The 21,395-nt window shown below is 43.8% G+C and overlaps 1 protein-coding gene and 1 long non-coding RNA gene across 3 annotated transcripts in view; both read right to left on the bottom strand.

Moving 5' to 3' along the window:
- Positions 1 to 33: 33 nt before the first annotated feature.
- LOC139572687 (ceramide synthase 2-like) overlaps positions 34 to 21,395 on the bottom strand; it is a 70,309-nt gene continuing 48,947 nt past the window's right edge. The window contains exons 3-11 of the mRNA XM_071395372.1: positions 18,846 to 18,963; positions 18,181 to 18,299; positions 7,777 to 7,834; positions 7,233 to 7,283; positions 6,516 to 6,608; positions 5,602 to 5,730; positions 5,156 to 5,262; positions 4,796 to 4,949; positions 34 to 3,414 (exon numbers count right to left, since the gene is read on the bottom strand). Coding sequence (XP_071251473.1) covers positions 3,283 to 3,414; positions 4,796 to 4,949; positions 5,156 to 5,262; positions 5,602 to 5,730; positions 6,516 to 6,608; positions 7,233 to 7,283; positions 7,777 to 7,834; positions 18,181 to 18,299; positions 18,846 to 18,963 — 961 coding nt within the window. The 3' untranslated portion in view covers positions 34 to 3,282. The remainder of the gene's footprint in view (positions 3,415 to 4,795; positions 4,950 to 5,155; positions 5,263 to 5,601; positions 5,731 to 6,515; positions 6,609 to 7,232; positions 7,284 to 7,776; positions 7,835 to 18,180; positions 18,300 to 18,845; positions 18,964 to 21,395) is intronic.
- On the bottom strand, positions 7,841 to 16,011 carry LOC139572688 (uncharacterized). 2 transcript variants are annotated; one of them, XR_011674459.1, is made up of 3 exons: positions 15,054 to 16,011; positions 13,612 to 14,916; positions 7,841 to 12,689 (listed from the first exon to the last, which is right to left on the bottom strand). It is a non-coding gene; the product is annotated as an uncharacterized lncRNA (long non-coding RNA). The 2 variants fall into 2 exon arrangements; XR_011674458.1 differs by lacking the exon at positions 7,841 to 12,689 and having other exon boundaries at positions 13,209 to 14,916.

Here is a 21,395-nt window from a genome sequence, read left to right as displayed (position 1 = left end):
ACTTCATCATTTGAGTGTGTAAAACAATAGTGATTCATGATCGTTGTTTTTATTATTAATGATAATACTTAAGCATCATAATACAAACAAACAAATAACACTGTAATTACATGACTGTTGTTTATCCAAAGTGACGGGGAAGAGAGGAAGATTTGTCAAGGTTAGTACAAATGAATGAGGGTTGGAATGGGGATGTGAAAGGCTGTGAGGGGAGGATCTCAGAATGAGGGAGGAGGAGGAGATGGATGAGTAGAAGGAGTGGGGGACATATGGAACAATAAGAAGGAAAAGAAAGAGGGAGAAATGAGGATGAGAGGAGCTGAAGAAAGTAGAAAGGTGAGAGGGTAGGCTATCACCTACATTACAGATAAGGCACTTAACATACAACAACAATTGAAAATATATAATGATAAAAATACAATACTTCCATTGTTCCATTTATCATACTTTTGCATACTGAGCAATTGAGTTGCTAAAACCCAAACTCAAGAAAAATCCTAACTTTTCTGAAACAATGATGTCAAACATGAAACATGACTGTAAACCTGTTTCTCATAGGAATCATACCTCAAATCACTCTACAATAACAAAAAAATACATACCACACACACGGGATAATCTAATCCGGGGCAGTATGGCCTAAAAAATCTGCCCTAAATAAAGCCTAAATTACAATGGCCCTTTCCAGTCTCCTGAGAAGAAATGTCCTGTTCTGACCAACCAATCCAGGCCCCCGATGAATATCCATCATGAGGAATGATATCATCAGTATGGGTCAGGATTTTACTGTATCATTGTGCCCAGAAACAGATTGGACTGGACCAAACCAGACTGGCATTCAACTCTGCAAACATTTGCAGAAAACTTTCGTCCTTACAAGGTCATTGTTGGAAGAAAGAGTACACAATCAAGTGTTTTCAATAGAATAGAACAGTTCGCTCCTGTTGTCAAACATTCTTGGTGAATTGGATTGTTGGTGGGCGCTCAGAGTTGGGAGCTTCATAATCGTTAGCGGAGTTGAATGCATCTCTAGTCGATGACATGCGTCATACCACACTGGAATGAAACCACAACTGGTCTATACTGGTCTTAACCGGTCTAGACTGGAAAACAGTTACAATATTGCTTAAAAAAAAAAAACGGAATTATTGACATTCTATTTGGGATCCTGACTGGCTGGACTGTTGTTGTTCTTTGCCTTTACATTTACAATGGCAATTTTTGTTTTTGCAAAAACTATTGAAATATACTGAAAATAAAGTTCTGCCTGTGTGACCTTGGTAAGATGTCAATGATACTCAGAAGATATACTGAATTAGTCACGCACGTACAGAGCGAAAACATGATAAAACTGTTTGATAAAAAGTATTTTCCTCTCCAATGTCAACGGAGAGTGTCTACAGACAGAGCGTTACCACTGGCACATAAACATGAATCAGCAGAGGAAGGAGAGCATCATTCAGAATCAGCAGAATCTCAATATACCCAAAAAACGATTTAACACTTTGTTTGAAGGACTGCTTATAAGCTGCTTATAAACATGATTACATCGTTTATTAACCAGTTAAACATTATTACAGTTTATGAACCAGTTATTCACATTATTACATTGTTTATTAACCATTCAATAAAGCAGTTTATAAACAGGCCCTCAAATCAAGGTCCATACAGTGCAGTATTTAAACCCATGCTACCAGTGAGGGAGACAACCAGACTCCCTCACTATCTTACTGCATGGCTTCTACAAGCTTAGAGGTGTCCCAAACAACGTCAAACAACGCCCATTCAGATGCTCTACAGGAGCTGAGCAGAAAAAAACATAATTGCATAGAATCATAAAAACCAGGGCTGGCGAATCTGTATGTTCCAAATCAACATTCACACAAGGACACATTCACATGATTGTGTATTTGTGTGTCAGGTTAAATCTTGTTGTGTCTCTTTTCTAAAGTCTGTCTTTCATGGCAACTGGAGTATTGCACATAAAGGGACATGGACAAAACATGCTTATAGCAGGTTGAGCAACAACAAGGTAAGTGAAAAATAAAAGAATAAGGTAAAAGCACCATAATCTGGCTGTAAGGCACATGAGTACAGTAAGAAGAGCCATAGTAGAAGCAGCATCACACTTTCTCCCCTTCCTTCTCTTCTTCCCTTCATTCTCATCATTCTGTCCTCTCTTCCTTTCACATCCTTTTGAACACTCTTTAAGAGGGACTGAAATCACACTGACGTTCCCAATGCTAATCCTTAACTTGTGTGTGTGTTTAGGGGGGGGGGGGGGTATTCTCATGAAACCAGTTTTAAAATGTCTGGAACAAATTGAGTGACAAAATTATGATGCATCTGTAAAAATCAACTATCATTCTGAGGACTAAGATGTCTAGTTCTAGGGGAAAGTGTCATGTAAAACTTTTTTTTTTTAAATACATGTTCATTACTGAAATGTGTCCTGATTAAATTCATGGTAATTTTATAAAAATACATCTTTAGAAAAACCTAACTTATTTAAATAAAACAAAATATGTTGCTGTAGTTTGTTCATAAATTATAAAAATGGTATACTAGTTGAAGTTTACATTAAACTATAATATTTATTACATACAAGCAGTGTCTGTGGATATGTCTCATTACCATTATTTTCAAGTTCCTGTAAAACTCCAGTTTTTAAATAAAAATTTCTTCACCCATGATGCATCATCTAGAGTAGTCCTTAGAAAACAGCTAAAGAGCTCAAATTGGGAAAAAGTCTGATTTTAATTTTATAATAATTGTCATTTAAAAATATTTGTATTTTCAGTGTTATGTTTATCTCAGGCATTTTCATTAGGGGAGCAATGTTAAAAAATATTGATTTATTACTTTTTGGACTTCAAAAACGAATGAGAATTTTGTGAAAATGTTGGTATAATATCTGATAAAAAACTAATAATAATTATGAAATAGATACGTATAGATCCTAATTAGATCCTAATCTGTTACACAATTACCCGTGTGTGTGTGTGTGTGTGTGTGTTATTAATGGACTATAATAACAGGTCCATGCCAATTAATGTAGTATATCCAAAATTGTGTGTGTGATTGAGTGTTTATAATGTAGTACAGTGTATCTAACCACAGGCACAGGTCTACCTGTAGTTCTCAGGCTTTAGGAATGCCTTTCCTTCTCCTTCATCCATTTTCCCTACCACTCTCTCCCTTTCCCCTTCCCTCCATCTCTCCCACTCTGCTGAGTGAGGGATGTGAATTCTTCACACTCTTACTTCCTGGCACACGTTTTCATTACTCCGTCTTGCGGTGGTTGTTGTGAGCGGCGTGACCATTCTGCACCGCGCCTTTCTTCTCCACCCCCTCCTCTTCCTCTCCTGACTCGTCTGTCTCTTCTTTATCGCTCCTCTCGTCCTCCACCTTTTCCTGAAGCGAAAGAAGGGAAAGAAAGAGAGGTGTGTTGAGAAACATGTCATCCGTCCAGAGACGGATGACGGAAAGGAAAAGATTACTTTTCCTTTCCGCAAACTGAACCCAAACCAGACTGCTGCTCTTTATCAGCTGGGCTTTCCAACACATATCAACGTGTGATTTCTGAATAAACTTTCTCTCTCCTCCACCCACCCCTCCTCTCCCAGTCTCTCTCCTCCACCCACCCCTCCTCTCCTAGTCTCTCTCCTCCACCCACCCATCCTCTCCCAGTCTCTCTCCTCCACCCACCCCTCCTCTCCTAGTCTCTCTCCTCCACCCACCCCTCCTCTCCCAGTCTCTCTCCTCCACCCACCCCTCCTCTCCCAGTCTCTCTCCTCCACCCACCCCTCCCAGTCTCTCTCCTCCACCCACCCCTCCTCTCCCAGTCTCTCTATGTCTCTACATCTGTTTCCCACATATTCATTTCTCTCTCACATACAAGAAAAACAATAAAGATAGACTGGGTTGTGTGTTCAGTGTTGTCAGGATGCGTGTGCAGTGCTGTAATGGTTGTATATGTAGTGTTGTCAGGATGTGTGTTCAGTGTTGTCAGGATGTGTGTGTGTGTGTTGTCAGGAGGGGGGTGTGTGTGTAGTGTTGTCAGGATGCGTGTGCAGTGCTGTAATGGTTGTATATGTAGTGTTGTCAGGATGTGTGTTCAGTGTTGTCAGGATGTGTGTTCAGTGTTGTCAGGATGTGTGTGTGTGTTGTCAGGAGGGGTGTGTGTGTGTAGTGTTGTCAGGGTGAGTATGTGTGTAGTGTCAGGGTGTGTGTGTAGTGTTGTCTGGGTGTGTGTGTGTGTAGTGTTGTCAGGGTGTATGTATGTGTGTGTGTGTGTATGTGTGTGTGTGTGTGTGTGTGTGTGTGCAGTGTTGTCAGGGTGTGTGTGTGTAGTGTTGTCAGGGTGTGTGTGTGTGTAGTGTTGTCAGGGTGTGTGTGCAGTGTTGTCAGAGTGTGTGTGCAGTGTTGTCAGGGTGTGTGTGCAGTGTTGTCAGGGTGTGTGTGCAGTGTTGTCAGGGTGTGTAGTGTTGTCAGGGTGTGTGTGTGTAGTGTTGTCAGGGTGTGTAGTGTTGTCAGAGGGTGTGTGTGTAGTGTTGTCAGAGGGTGTGTGTGTGTAGTGTTGTCAGGGTGTGTGTGTGTGTGTAGTGTTGTCAGGGTGTGTAGTGATGTCAGAGGGTGTGTGTGTAGTGTTGTCAGAGGGTGTGTGTGTGTAGTATTGTCAGGGTGGGTGTGTGTGTGTAGTGTTGTCAGGGTGTGTAGTGTTGTCAGAGGGTGTGTCGTGTTGTCAGAGTGTTTGCAGTGTTGTCAGGGTGTGTGTGCAGTGTTGTGTACATACATCGCTGCTCAGGAAGCGGACGGCCATACGAAGAATGAGGATGGCCCAGAAGATATGGAGACACTGCAGCACCATCATAAGGAAATTCAGGAAGTAGTATCCAAAGAACGGAGAGTACATAGTCATTGGATAAATGTACGTAGAATAAATGATGCTGAGAGAGAGAGGAGGGGGGGCAAGAAGAGCGAATAACATCAGTAACAACCAACAGACAATTAACAGACATTTATGATGCTAATCAGAATTTGTTGTTAACTGACTTGCCTAGTTAAATAAAGGTTACATAAATAAAACAATCAGAATGGGTGTGAGAGAGACAGATCGTTGGTGTGTGGTGGGAGTGTTCAGGTGTCATCTCACTAGAAGGGGAAGATATAAAGTCTAGTGAAGATGAAGACGGTAGCGAAGAGGAAGAAGACGTAGTTACTGGTGTTTCTCCATCCAGCATAGATGAATATCTTAGCGGACTATCAGAGAGAGGGAGAGAGAGAAAGGTTGTTGTTGTTAGAAAATAATTGTAATGTCATATTTCTTCCACCAGGTGGCAGTACTAAATCTCTCCATATCTCCACTTCTCCAATATCAGTAGTACTTTGTCCACTTCCTGGTTTATCAAATAAAATGGGACTTCCTTGTGGGTGATTCCCCTGTGGGCCCCACCTACAAACCACATGTGCTAACTGTAAGTTGTATTGGATAACAGCAACTACTAAATCACCATAGTATTATTGTTTATTATCGTATCATGGCAGGGATATTATTATCATGTTATGTTGGTGACCCAGCTCTCCTGTAATTGGTTGTACCTCCAGTAAATAGTCGGAGGAGTCGTGCAGCAGCATGATGAGCGTGCCCGCTCTGATGTAGTTGACACACCAGGAGAAACTGATGAGGAAGATGGTGGCCATATGGTGAACCATCTGCTCCTTAAAGTCCTACAGAGAGGAAGGGAGGGAGAGAAGGAGGGAAAGAGAGAAATGCAGAGGGAGAGAGAGAAGGTTAGAGTTTGTGTTTTGTTACCTTGATAACATTCTGATCCTTCACACACACACCTGTGCACATGCGCACACACACACACACACACACACACACACACACACACACACACACACACACACACACACACACACACACACACACACACACACACACACACACACACACACACACACACTATAGTAAATCATGCCAGAGGGCCATCAGGTGATATTTAGCAGGTACACACTGTCTGTACTGACCTGACCCTAGTGGAGTAGAGTCCACTGACAAACTCCCCTTTAACCTCCGGCTCCACACACACAAACACGTCATATCAGTCTAATGTCCACCTCCTGCAGTTGCCCCCTGGCCCCTGTCCCTATACACACTGACACTTACATCAGTGTCATGACAGTAACCCCTGGTCGTCAGCACAGGGGCAACACCATGGCAACAGCAGGAGAGGGATCGGAAAGACTTGCTTACTGCTTTCAATGAATCACTTGTAGCTAACAGAGTGTGCAGGCTTGGTTAACCACTATCCCTGATCTTGTAAACTGCACTCTCCCATGTATGGAAGAATCTTCGGGTGATCTGCGTGCTGTAATTGATTGACTCTTAAAGTGAATAGGACTGTAAGTAAAGGGATTCTGTACCACCATTTTTAGTGGTTCATTTGTGTACTGTATTCTTGATTGTTACAAGCATAGTGTTTCGTAGAGCAGGCACGGTGCACACTTACTTTACGTTTGACGTCTGACGCCACACTGAAGATTAGAGAGACGTAGAAACCCAGCTCTATCATATAGTACCAATACTGAGACGGCAGGAGAGTCTGGGGGAGAGATGAAAGATTGAGGGATGGAGAAAGAAATAGATGAGGGATGGAGGGAAATAGATGAGGGATGGAGGGAAATAGATGAGAGAGGGAGGGATGGAGAGAGAAATAGATGAGGGATAGAGAGAGAAATAGATGAGGGATGGAGGGAAATAGATGAGGGATGGAGGGAAATAGATGAGGGATGGAGGAAGAAATAGATGAGGTATGGAGGGAAATAGATGAGGGATGGAGAGAGAAATAGATGAGGGATGGAGGGAAATAGATGAGGGATGGAGAGAGAAATAGATGAGGGATGGAGGGAAATAGATGAGGGATGGAGAGAGAAATAGATGAGGGATGGATCGATGGAGAGAAATTGATGAGAGATGGAGGGATGGAGAGAAATTGATGAAAGATGGAGGGATAGGGAGAGAGATGGATGGGGAGATTATAGGGGAGAGAGAGAGAGGAGAGAAAGAGCAAGATAATATCAATAACATACATTGATACTTCCATAATATGATTTCTGAACACAGTCAAACACTGGACATAACATGATATGATTGATTATGATTTATGCCTTCCAATGACTTTCCTATGTTACAATGTTACCACTCGTCAATAACCAGAGGGACATACCAGAATAGGGAAGCCCTGCCACATCTCCTTAAAGTCATACAGCCAGGGTTTCTGAGAGAGGGAGAGAGTTATACATAAATCGGAGAGTTCTAACTTCAGTCAAAGAGAAATACAGCATTGAAACAGAAGAAGTGATACATCATTTTCACACCCTCTTTCCCTCTATATATTAATGTGTCTTTATAATTATCTTCCAGTGTCATTTGTAAGTTCTTTATTAATCATGTTAGAAAAATATCAAATTGTATAACATTTGTTTAGGATACTCAGTTGTCCCTGATATAACCAACACTGTTGTTGACAAGGCTTCTATTCTATCTTAGTATCCTGTAACACATTAATGCTGTCAGTGAACAGGCTCTGTTTCTCCCATCAATGGTTTAACTAGGATCTAAAGTTTAAACTATGAGTCATGACAGAGGTCACTTTAAACGATGAGTTATGACAGAGATCAGATGACACGAGTGACCAATGAGGGTGCAGGGAGATTAGCTTGGAGACAGGCGAGAGTTTTAAAGGTCAAAGGTGAAACAGCAGTACTCACGTCAATGAGGGCAGCCAGACCAGCAATGAAAGCAAGAAGGTAAAAGGTGAATCTCCAACTGCAAGAGAACACACAAAATCATTGGACAACACACACACAGACTTTATACTACAGTGCATTCGGAATGTATTCAGACCCCTTGACTTTTTCCAAATTTTGTTACGCTACAGCCTTATTCTAAAATTGATTGATTATGATTATAGTTTTTTTCCCTCATCAATCTACACACAATACCCCATAATGACAAAGCAAAAACAACTTTTTAGATATTTTTGCAAATGTATTAAAAATACAAAACTTAAATATAATATTTACATAAGTATTCAGACCCTTTTCTCAGTGCTTTGTTGAAGCACCTTTAGCAGCGATTATGGCCTCAAGTCTTCTTGGGTATGACCCTATAAGCTTGGCACACCTGTATTTGGGGAGTTTCTCCCATTCTTCTCTGCAGATCCTCTCAAACTCTGTCAGGTTGGATGGGGAGCGTCGCTGACCAGCTCTTTTCACGTTTTTCCAGAGATGTTCGATCGGGTTCAAGTCCAAGCTCTGGCTGGGCCACTCAAGGACTGTCACGACTTCCGCCGAAGTCGGTCCCTCTCCTTGTTCGGGCGTCGGTCGGCGTCACCGGTCTTCTAGCCATCGCCGATCCACCTTTCATTTTCCATTTGTCTTGTCTTCCCACACACCTGATTTCAAATCCATCATTACATGTTGTGTATTTAACCCTCTGTTCCCCCCATGTCCTTGTCCGGAATTGTTTATTGTAGTGCTTGTGCATGTATTGTTCTGTTTACGATGGTTTTGTTTATTAAACTACGCCATTGTAAATCAGTTTTTGCTCTCCTGCGCCTGACTTCTCTGCCACCAGTACGCACCCCCTACAGAATTCCGGACCAAACTTATGGAGTCAGCAGAATAGGGGTGGAGAAGCGCGTCCGGGAGCACGCAGCAATGCTCCACCATCTTGGCACCGCCATGGACCGTGTTGTCCAGACAATGGACCGCTGGGAGAGACAGGGAGTTCTCCCAGCGCCTCCACCAGCACAACCGGGGTCTACACTACACGCCCCTCCTTCTCCTGGCCCCAGTGGGATTCGTCTCTCCCTTCCCCAGGAATACGATGGGACGGCTGCGAACTGCCAGGGGTTCCTGTAGCAGCTGGACTTATACCTGGCAACCGTCCACCCGGCTCCTTCGGGCCGTGAGAGGGTGTCCACACTCGTCTCGTGCCTCACCGGGAAAGCCCTGGAGTGGGCCAACGCCGTGTGGAGAGAGGGAGATGCGGCGTTGGACCAGTTTGAGGAGTTCACCCGCCCGAGGGTAGAGCGGCAGGTGAACGCCTCTTCCATCTGAGGCAGGGGACGAGGAGCGCCCAGGAGTTTGCCCTGGAGTTTCGGACCCTGGCTGCCAGCGCGGGATGGAACGACAGGGCCCTGATCAACCATTATCGCTGCAGTCTGCGCGAGGACATCCGTCGGGAGTTGGCCTGCAGAGACACCCTCACGTTCGACCAGCTGGTGGACCTGTCCATCCGGCTGGATAACCTGCTGACTACCCGCGGACGTTCAGATCGGGGTCTGTTGGTTCCATCCCCCCGCACGCCCTCTCCGATACCCATGGAGCTGGGAGGGGCGGTGCGCAGGGAGACCGGACGGGGTCACACTGCCGGTCGGTGCCGGGTTGGTTCCTCTGGGTATCGAGGCAGCAGGCTCATGTGTCACCCCAGGTGAGCCGGCACCATTCTCACCCAGAGCCCTCTGTTGCACATATGTTTGTGTCTGCCACTTTTCCTGAGTTTTCCTCGCATTCCCAGCATAAGGCGCTCGTCGATTCAGGCGCGTCTGGGAATTTTATAGATAGATCGTTCGCCCATAGTTTAGGGATCCCCATTGTTCCCGTGGCTGTGCCCTTCCCCGTTCATGCCTTAGATAGTCGACCATTAGGGTCAGGGTTGATTAGGGAGGCCGCTGCTCCTCTGGGCATGGTGACGCAGGGGGGTCACAAGGAGAGAATTAGTCTCTTCTTTATTGACTCTCCTGCATTTCCCGTGGTGTTAGGCCTACCCTGGTTAGCGTGTCATGACCCCACTGTTTCTTGGCCACAGAGGGCTCTCATGTCCCGCTGGGCGTCTGTACGTCCTGTCTGCTGTTCGTGCCCGGTTGATCTATTGGGCCCACACGTCCCCCTCCTCTGGTCATTCTGGGATCGGTCGGACAGTGCGCTGTTTGAGCGGGAGGTACTGGTGGCCTACCTTGGCTACGGACGTGAGGGTTTATGTTTCCTCCTGCTCGGAGTGCGCCCAGTGTAAGGCTCCTAGGCACCTGCCCAGAGGGAAGCTACACTCCTTACCCGTTCCACAACGGCCTTGGTCGCACCTGTCGATGGATTTTCTTACCAATCTTCCTCCCTCACAGGGTAACACCGCGATCCTGGTCGTTGTGGATCAGTTCTCTAAGTCCTGTCGTCTCCTCCCTCTGCCCGGTCTCCCTACGGCCCTACAGACTGCGGAGGCCTTGTTTACGCACGTCTTCCGGCACTACGGGGTGCCTGAGGATATAGTGTCTGATCGAGGTCCCCAGTTCACGTCTAGGGTCTGGAAGGCGTTCATGGAACGTCTGGGGGTCTCGATCGGCCTTACTTCGTGGTTTCACCCCGAGAGTAATGGGCAGGTGGAGTGAGTAGACCAGGATGTGGGCAGGTTTCTGCGGTCCTGGCCGGGGGAGTGGGCGGCGTTTGTGCCCTGGGCCGAGATGGCACAGAACTCGCTTCGCCACTCCTCCACTAACCTCTCTCCCTTCCAGTGCGTACTGGGGTACCATCCGGTTCTGGCGCCTTGGCATCAGAGTCAGACCGAGGCTCCTGCGATGGACAACTGGTTCAGGCGCGTGGAGGAGACATGGGAAGCTGCCCGTGTTCACCTTCAGCGGGCTGTGCTGCGCCAAAAAGCGAAACCTGCCCCTCCGCCTGCCCTGCCGGAAGCTGGGTCCGCGGTTTGTGGGGCCATTTAAAGTCCCGAGGAGAGTGAACGAGGTTTGTTATAGGTTACAGCTTGCCCCAGATTACCGTATTAACCCCTCGTTCCATGTGTCTGTCTGTCCTCAGGCCGGTGGTGGCTGGTCCGCTCCAGGAGTCTGAGGTGCAGGAGGTTCCTCCGCCCCCTCTACAAGGACATTCAGAGACTTGTCCTGACGCCACTCCTGCGTTGTCTAGGCTGTGTGCTCAGAGTCATTGTCCTTTCGGTAAATGACCCTTCACCCCAGGCTGAGGTCCTGAGCAGGTTTTCATCAAGGATCTCTCTGTACTTTGCTCCGTTCATCTTTCCCTCATCTCCAAGTCCCTGCTGCTGAAAAATATCCCCACAGCATGATGCTGCCACCACCATGCTTCACCGTAGGGATGGTGCCAGGTTTCCTCCAGACGTGACGCTTGGCATTCAGGCCAAATAGTTCAACCTTGGTTTCATCAGAACAGATCATTTTTTCCAAACAGGGCTGTCATCTGCCTTTTACTGAGGAGTGGCTTCCGTCTGGCCACTCTACCATAAAGGCCTGATTGGTGGAGTGCTGCAGAGATGGTTCCCTGGGCCGTGGATGTCAATTATGGCAGCCCCCCGCATCTCTCTGACAGAATTCCGGACCAAACTTATGGAGTCAGCAGAATAGGGGTGGAGAAGCGCGTCCGGGAGCACGCAGCAATGCTCCACCATCTTGGCACCGCCATGGACCGTGTTGTCCAGAGGGGTTGGGTTAAATGCGGAAGACACATTTCAGTTGAATGCATTCAGTTGTACAACTCAACTGACTAGGTATCTCCCTTTCTGGAAGGTTCTCCCATAGAGTGACCATCGGGTTCTTGGTCACCTCCCTGACCAAGGACCTTCTCCCCGGTTCTTGGTCACCTCCCTGACCAAGGACCTTCTCCCCCGATTGCTCAGTTTGGCCGGGCGGCCAGCTCTAGGAAGAGTCTTGCTGGTTCCAAACATAGTTCATTTAAGAATGACGGAGGCCACTGTGTTCTTGAGGACCTTCAATGCTGCAGACATTTTTTTGATACCCGTCCCAGATCTGTGCCTCGACACAATCCTGTCTCGGAGCTCTATGGACAATTCCTTCGACCTCATGGCTTGGTTTTTGCTCTGACATGCATTGTGGGACCTTATATAGACAGGTGTGTGCCTTTCCAAATTATGTCCAATCAATACATTTGACCAAATGTGGACTCTAATCAAGTTGTAGAAACATCAAGGATGATCAATGGAAAAAGGATGAACCAGAGCTCAATTTCGAATCTCATAGCAAATGGTCTGAATACTTATGTAAATAAAGTATTTCAGTTTTTTATTTGTAATACATTTGCACAAATTTCTAAAAACCTGTTTTCACTTTGTCATTATGGGGTATTGTATGTAGATTGATGAGGGAAAAAATATATGTAATCCATTTTAGAATAAGGCTGTAATGTAAAAAAAATTGGCAAAAGTGAAGGGGTCTGAATACTTTCCGAATGCACTGTATATGTACAGTAAAGTGAACATACACACATACATACATTCTGCTAAACTGTAGTGGAACAGTCCCGTGCAAATTTCCCAGCACACAATGGGAACAGTCATACAGTAGCCTCCCAGTTCAGTCCTGTCACACAGATAGAGACCAGACCTCCAGTACTGTACAACAACAACAACAACCTGCTGACTACAGATAGAGACCTCCAGTACTGTACAACAACAACAACAACCTGCTGACTACAGATAGAGACCTCCAGTACTGTACAACAACAACCTGCTGACTGCAGATAGAGACCTCCAGTACTGTACAACAACAACCTGCTGACTACAGATAGAGACCTCCAGTACTGTACAACAACAACCTGCTGACTACAGATAGAGACCTCCAGTACTGTACAACAACAACCTGCTGACTGCAGATAGAGACCTCCTGTACTGTACAACAACAACCTGCTGACTACAGATAGAGACCTCCAGTACTGTACAACACAACAACCTGCTGACTGCAGATAGAGACCTCCTGTACTGTACAACAACAACCTGCTGACTACAGATAGAGACCTCCAGTACTGTACAACAACAACAACAACCTGCTGACTACAGATAGAGACCTCCAGTACTGTACAACAACAACAACAACCTGCTGACTACAGATAGAGACCTCCAGTACTGTACAACAACAACAACAACCTGCTGACTACAGATAGAGACCTCCAGTACTGTACAACAACAACAACAACCTGCTGACTACAGATAGAGACCTCCAGTACTGTACAACAACAACAACAACCTGCTGACTACAGATAGAGACCTCCAGTACTGTACAACAACAACAACAACCTGCTGACTACAGATAGTGTAACGGCTGTCAATGTCGTTCTCCTCCTCAGACGAGGAGGAGCATGGATCGGACCAAGATGCGGAGTAGGAGGTATTCATGATTTTAATGGCAAACCAACAAACACTACAAATTTAACAAAACAACAAACGTGACTAACCTGCAACAGTCCTGTGTGGCCCAAACGCTGACACAGGAAACAAACACCCACAAAACACCAGTGAAACCCTGGCTGCCTTAGTATGACTCTCAATCAGAGACAAACGATACACACCTGTCTCTAATTGAGAATCATACCAGGCCGAACACAAAACCCAACATAGAAATACAAAACATAGACTGCCCACCCAACACTCACGCCCTGACCAATAAAGACATACAAAACAAGAGAAAACAGGTCAGGAACGTGACAGATAGAGACCTCCAGTACTGTACAACAACAACCTGCTGACTACAGATAGAGACCTCCAGTCCTGTACAACACAACAACCTGCTGACTACAGATAGAGACCTCCAGTACTGTACAACAACAACCTGCTGACTACAGATAGAGACCTCCAGTCCTGTACAACACAACAACCTGCTGACTACAGATAGAGACCTCCAGTACTGTACAACACAACAACCTGCTGACTACAGATAGAGACCTCCAGTACTGTACAACAACAACCTGCTGACTACAGATAGAGACCTCCAGTCCTGTACAACACAACAACCTGCTGACTACAGATAGACCTCCAGTACTGTACAACACAACAACCTGCTGACTACAGATAGAGACCTCCAGTACTGTACAACACAACAACCTGCTGACTACAGATAGAGACCTCCAGTACTGTACAACAACAACCTGCTGACTACAGATAGAGACCTCCAGTCCTGTACAACAACAACCTGCTGACTACAGATAGAGACCTCCAGTACTGTACAACACAACAACCTGCTGACTACAGATAGAGACCTCCAGTACTGTACAACAACAACCTGCTGACTACAGATAGAGACCTCCAGTCCTGTACAACACAACAACCTGCTGACTACAGATAGAGACCTCCAGTACTGTACAACAACAACATGCTGACTACAGATAGAGACCTCCAGTCCTGTACAACACAACAACCTGCTGACAACAGATAGACCTCCAGTACGGTACAACACAACAACCTGCTGACTACAGATAGAGACCTCCAGTACTGTACAACAACAACCTGCTGACTACAGATAGAGACCTCCAGTACTGTACAACAACAACCTGCTGACTACAGATAGAGACCTCCAGTACTGTACAACAACAACCTGCTGACAACAGATAGAGACCTCCAGTACTGTACAACACAACAACCTGCTGACTACAGATAGAGACCTCCAGTACTGTACAACAACAACCTGCTGACAACATATAGAGACCTCCAGTACTGTACAACAACAACCTGGTGACTGCAGATAGAGACCTCCAGTACTGTACAACAACAACCTGCTGACTGCAGATAGAGACCTCCAGTACGGTACAACACAACAACCTGCTGACTACAGATAGAGACCTCCAGTACTGTACAACACAACAACCTGCTGACTACAGATAGAGACCTCCAGTACTGTACAACACAACAACCTGCTGACTACAGATAGAGACCTCCAGTACTGTACAACACAACAACCTGCTGACTACAGATAGAGACCTCCAGTACTGTACAACAACAACAACCTGCTGACAACAGATAGAGACCTCCAGTACTGTACAACACAACAACCTGCTGACTACAGATAGAGACCTCCAGTACTGTACAACAACAACCTGCTGACTGCAGATAGAGACCTCCAGTACTGTACAACAACAACAACCTGCTGACTGCAGATAGAGACCTCCAGTACTGTACAACAACAACCTGCTGACAACAGATAGAGACCTCCAGTACTGTACAACACAACAACCTGCTGACTACAGATAGAGACCTCCAGTACTGTACAACAACAACCTGCTGACTACAGATAGAGACCTCCAGTACGGTACAACAACAACCTGCTGACTACAGATAGAGACCTCCAGTACTGTACAACAACAACCTGCTGACTACAGATAGAGACCTCCAGTACTGTACAACACAACAACCTGCTGACTACAGATAGAGACCTCCAGTACTGTACAACACAACAACATGCTGACTACAGATAGAGACCTCCAGTACTGTACAACACAACAACATGCTGACTACAGATATAGGAGGTGAAAGAACAGAAGACATAGAGAGAAATAATACACTCAGCAGGGGAATAAGGGACAGAGAGATTAAGTGGAAGGAGAGAGAAGGCTCAGAGAGAGTAGTATACCGCAGTGAGAGACAGAGAGACAAAGTGAGAGAGAGAGGGACAGTGAGGCTATGTGAAGAGAAACACTAGACTGATTCAGGACAGGGATGTTGCAATACACACACAGTGACTCACACCATTAACAACGAACAACGCACGCACGCACGCACGCACGCACGCACGCACGCACGCACGCACGCACGCACGCACGCACGCACGCACGCACGCACGCACACACACACACACACACACACACACACACACACACACACACACACACACACACACACACACACACACACACACACAGAACAGAGAATACCGTCTCAATACAAATCACATCCATAATCTCATGAGAATCATCTGTGTGAATTTGACAATAATGACATAATGATATGCTGGTGCCTCTAGCGATTGTGATATTGCAGGTTGTATCTACACTAGTGATTGTAATATTAACTACAGGTTGTATCTACACTAGTGATTGTGATATTAACTACAGGTTGTTATCTACACTAGTGATTGTGATATTAACTACAGGTTGTCTCTACACTAGTGATTGTGATATTAACTACAGGTTGTTATCTACACTAGTGATTGTGATATTAACTACAGGTTGTCTCTACACTAGTGATTGTGATATTAACTACAGGTTGTTATCTACACTAGTGATTGTGATATTAACTACAGGTTGTATCTACACTAGTGATTGTGATATTAACTACAGGTTATATCTACACTAGTGATTGTGATATTAACTACAGGTTGTTATCTACACTAGTGATTGTGATATTAACTACAGGTTGTTATCTACACTAGTGATTGTGATATTAACTACAGGTTATATCTAGTGATTGTGATTTTAACTACTGGTTATATCTACACTAGTGATTGTGATATTAACTACAGGTTGTTATCTACACTAGTGATTGTGATATTAACTACATGTTGTATCTACACTAGTGATTGTGATATTAACTACAGGTTATATCTACATTAGTGATTGTGATATTAACTACAGGTTATATCTACACTAGTGATTGTGATATTAACTACAGGTTGTTATCTACACTAGTGATTGTAATATTAACTACAGGTTGTCTCTACACTAGTGATTGTGATATTAACTGCAGGTTATATCTACACTAGTGATTGTAATATTAACTACAGGTTGTATCTAGTGATTGTGATATTAACTACAGGTTGTATCTACTGATTGTGATATTAACTACAGGTTATATCTACACTAGTGATTGTGATATTAACTGCAGGTTGTATCTACACTAGTGATTGTGATATTAACTACAGGTTATATCTACACTAGTGATTGTGATATTAACTGCAGGTTATATCTACACTAGTGATTGTGATATTAACTACAGGTTGTATCTAGTGATTGTGATATTAACTACAGGTTGTTATCTACACTAGTGATTGTGATATTAACTACAGGTTGTTATCTACACTAGTGATTGTGATATTAACTACAGGTTGTATCTACACTAGTGATTGTGATATTAACTATAGGTTGTATCTACACTAGTGATTGTGATATTAACTACAGGTTGTATCTACACTTGTGATTGTGATATTAACTACAGGTTATATCTACACTAGTGATTGTGATATTAACTACAGGTTGTATCTAGTGATTGTGATATTAACTACAGGTTGTATCTAGTGATTGTGATATTAACTACAGTTGTATCTACACTAGTGATTGTGATATTAACTACAGGTTGTATCTAGTGATTGTGATATTAACTACAGGTTGCTATCTACACTAGTGATTGTGATATTAACTACAGGTTGTTATCTACACTAGTGATTGTGATATTAACTACAGGTTGTTATCTTTACTAGTGATTGTGATATTAACTATAGGTTGTATCTACACTAGTGATTGTGATATTAACTACAGGTTGTTATCTACACTAGTGATTGTGATATTAACTACAGGTTGTATCTACACTAGTGATTGTGATATTAACTACAGGTTATATCTACACTAGTGATTGTGATATTAACTACAGGTTGTATCTAGTGATTGTGATATTAACTACAGGTTGTATCTAGTGATTGTGATATTAACTACAGTTGTATCTACACTAGTGATTGTGATATTAACTGCAGGTTATATCTACACTAGTGATTGTGATATTAACTACAGGTTGTATCTACACTAGTGATTGCGATATTAACTACAGGTTGTTATCTACACTAGTGATTGTGATATTAACTACAGGTTGTATCTACACTAGTGATTGTGATATTAACTACAGGTTGTATCTACACTAGTGATTGTGATTTTAACTACAGGTTATATCTACACTAGTGATTGTGATATTCATCTCAGAATTAGTATAACACAGCCACTGTCTCAGTCCAATAACAATGACACACACTGTTGGGATATAAATTGATACTGCTGATAGGGCCAAACGCTCTCCTGGGACTGGTGAGGGATGCGAGGGGCGGGCGGCGTATGTGTGTGTGTGTGTGGGGCCCGGGGGGTAGGAGGAGCCTTGATAAAACCAGGCTGGCAATATAATGAGTGTCAGATATACTGTAAATAGACTCATGCTTTAACACTCAGACATGTGCTCACAGGCCAATGTCAGCACGTGTGTGTGTCTGTGCATGTGTGTGTGTCTGTGCATGTGGGTGTGTCTGTGCATGTGGGTGTGTCTGTGCATGTGGGTGTGTTGGAGTGTGTATGCATATGGGTATTTGTGCATGTGTGTGTGTGTACCTGGCCTCTTTGAACTTCTTCAGTAGACTGGGTCGGTCCTGGTTCCTGCGTCTCCTGAACCATCTCTGCACCTGTCTCTCTGAACAACCTGTCTGCTTACACAGACTGTCTATAGAACTCTGTAGGAGGGAGGGAGAGCGGGGGATAGGGGGAGAGAGAACGGGAGGAGGGAGAGAGAGAGAAGGGTAGAAAGGGATACAGTTTAGCATAATGATTTGTGTGGTGCTGTATACAGATGTAGGATCTTAATTTGAGTCAGTTTGTATGGTGCTGTATACAGATGTAGGATCTTAATTTGAATCAGTTTGTATGGTGCTGTATACAGATGTAGGATCTTAATTTGAGTCAGATTGCTACAGCAGGAAAATAATTCTGCAGCAACAGGATATGTTAATTATTATATGGATTATAATTAGAGGTTGATACATTTTTCATTAGGGCAAATCAAGTCTGAAATGACAAACCTTAGAAGCCTTTTTAAAACTCAAATACACTACAAGTTTACATTTCCTGCTGTGCAGAATTTTTTTTTGCAACAAAAGACTGAACAAATTAAGATCTGTAGCAATTGTGTAGTGTTAATGTGTTCATGTGTGTGCGTGCGTACCTGTGTGCATGTGTCTCTGTGCTTGCGTACATTGGTATAGTTTTTAAAATGGTGTTACCTGTGAGGGGTTCTTGGTTGTGTTACAGTAGAATGACTCCAGTGTGGGGTTGTGTGACACTGTGAGCCGAACTTTCTCCTTCACCCCCATGACAGCAGCCAGTGGGGTGGCCACTAACCTGCACACACAGAGAGGGGGGAGAGAGGGATGAGATAAGAGGAAGAGTGAGAGAGGGCATGGTATTGCTGGGTGCAATTGTTCAGTTGGAGGATGTGGGTTTGATATTATCATGAGGGAGGATGGAGAGGTATGAAGAGAGGGAGAGAAAGTGATAGAGAGAGTGACAGAGAAAGGTTACGTCTTGACTGATTGCTATTGCTAAGCTAACACACAACATACAGGTGGGTTCTAAAAATATGAGAGCAGAGGAGGAGAGAGAGAAGGAAAGGACACAGAGGAAGCAGAGATATGATCAGAGTGACTCAGTGGAAACAGACCGAGATTAAATTACAGATTGAAGGTTAAATAATGTAATTAAAGATTAGCGGAGGAGAGGACAAGATGGACAGAGGGAAGAGGGAGCGAGGGAGGGAGGAAAGGAGAAAAAGGGTGGAGCACGTGGAGGAGGGGGGGAGAGGCATAGGAATATAAACACATGTAGACAGATGGGGGAAAGAGAAGAGGTATAAACATGTAGACAGATGGTGAAAGAGAAGAGGTATAAACATGTAGACAGATGGTGAAAGAGAAGAGGTATAAACATACAGACAGATGGTGAAAGAGAAGAGGTATAAACATGTAGACAGATGGGGGAAAGAGAAGAGGTATAAACATGTAGACAGATGGGGGAAAGAGAAGAGGTATAAACATGTAGACAGATGGGGGAAAGAGAAGAAGTATAAACATGTAGACAGACGGGTGAAAGAGAAGAGGTATAAACATGTAGACAGATGGGGGAAAGAGAAGAGGTATAAACATGTAGACAGATGGGGTAAAGAGAAGAGGTATAAACATGTAGACAGATGGGGGAAAGAGAAGAAGTATAAACATACAGACAGATGGTGAAAGAGAAGAGGTATAAACATGTAGACAGATGGTGAAAGAGAAGAGGTATAAACATGTAGACAGATGGTGAAAGAGAAGAGGTATAAACATGTAGACAGATGGGGGAAAGAGAAGAGGTATAAACATGTAGACAGATGGTGAAAGAGAAGAGGTATAAACATGTAGACAGATGGTGAAAGAGAAGAGGTATAAACATGTAGACAGATGGTGAAAGAGAAGAGGTATAAACATGTAGACAGATGGGGGAAAGAGAAGAGGTATAAACATGTAGACAGATGGGTGAAAGAGAAGAGGTATAAACATGTAGACAGATGGGGTAAAGAGAAGAGGTATAAACATGTAGACAGATGGGTGAAAGAGAAGAGGTATAAACATGTAGACAGATGGGTGAAAGAGAAGAGGTATAAACATGTAGACAGATGGGGTAAAGAGAAGAGGTATAAACATGTAGAAAGATGGGTGAAAGAGAAGAGGTATAAACATGTAGACAGATGGGGTAAAGAGAAGAGGTATAAACATGTAGACAGATGGGGTAAAGAGAAGAGGTATAAACATGTAGACAGATGGGGTAAAGAGAAGAGGTATAAACATGTAGACAGATGGGGGAAAGAGAAGAAGTATAAACATACAGACAGATGGTGAAAGAGAAGAGGTATAAACATGTAGACAGATGGTGAAAGAGAAGAGGTATAAACATGTAGACAGATGGTGAAAGAGAAGAGGTATAAACATGTAGAGAGATGGTGAAAGAGAAGAGGTATAAACATGTAGACAGATGGGGGAAAGAGAAGAGATATAAACATGTATACAGATGGTGAAAGAGAAGAGGTATAAACATGTAGACAGATGGTGAAAGAGAAGAGGTATAAACATGTAGACAGATGGGGGAAAGAGAAGAGGTATAAACATGTAGACAGATGGGTGAAAGAGAAGAGGTATAAACATACAGACAGATGGTGAAAGAGAAGAGGTATAAACATGTAGACAGATGGGTGAAAGAGAAGAGGTATAAACATGTAGACAGATGGGTGAAAGAGAAGAGGTATAAACATGTAGACAGATGGTGAAAGAGAAGAGGTATAAACATGTAGACAGATGGTGAAAGAGAAGAGGTATAAACATGTAGACAGATGGGGGAAAGAGAAGAGGTATAAACATGTAGACAGATGGGTGAAAGAGAAGAGGTATAAACATACAGACAGATGGTGAAAGAGAAGAGGTATAAACATGTAGACAGATGGGTGAAAGAGAAGAGGTATAAACATGTAGACAGATGGGTGAAAGAGAAGAGGTATAAACATGTAGACAGATGGGGGAAAGAGAAGAGGTATAAACATACAGACAGATGGTGAAAGAGAAGAGGTATAAACATGTAGACAGATGGGGGAAAGAGAAGAGGTATAAACATGTAGACAGATGGGTGAAAGAGAAGAGGTATAAACATGTAGACAGATGGGTGAAAGAGAAGAGGTATAAACATGTAGACAGATGGGTGAACGAGAAGAGGTATAAACATGTAGACAGATGGGGGAAAGAGAAGAGGTA

Source organism: Salvelinus alpinus, chromosome 4, assembly GCF_045679555.1.
Source record: "Salvelinus alpinus chromosome 4, SLU_Salpinus.1, whole genome shotgun sequence".
In the NCBI taxonomy this organism is placed as follows: Eukaryota; Metazoa; Chordata; class Actinopteri; order Salmoniformes; family Salmonidae; genus Salvelinus; species Salvelinus alpinus.
Note: the sequence above shows the minus strand (reverse complement) of the source record. Positions and strands in the feature narration are given on the sequence as shown.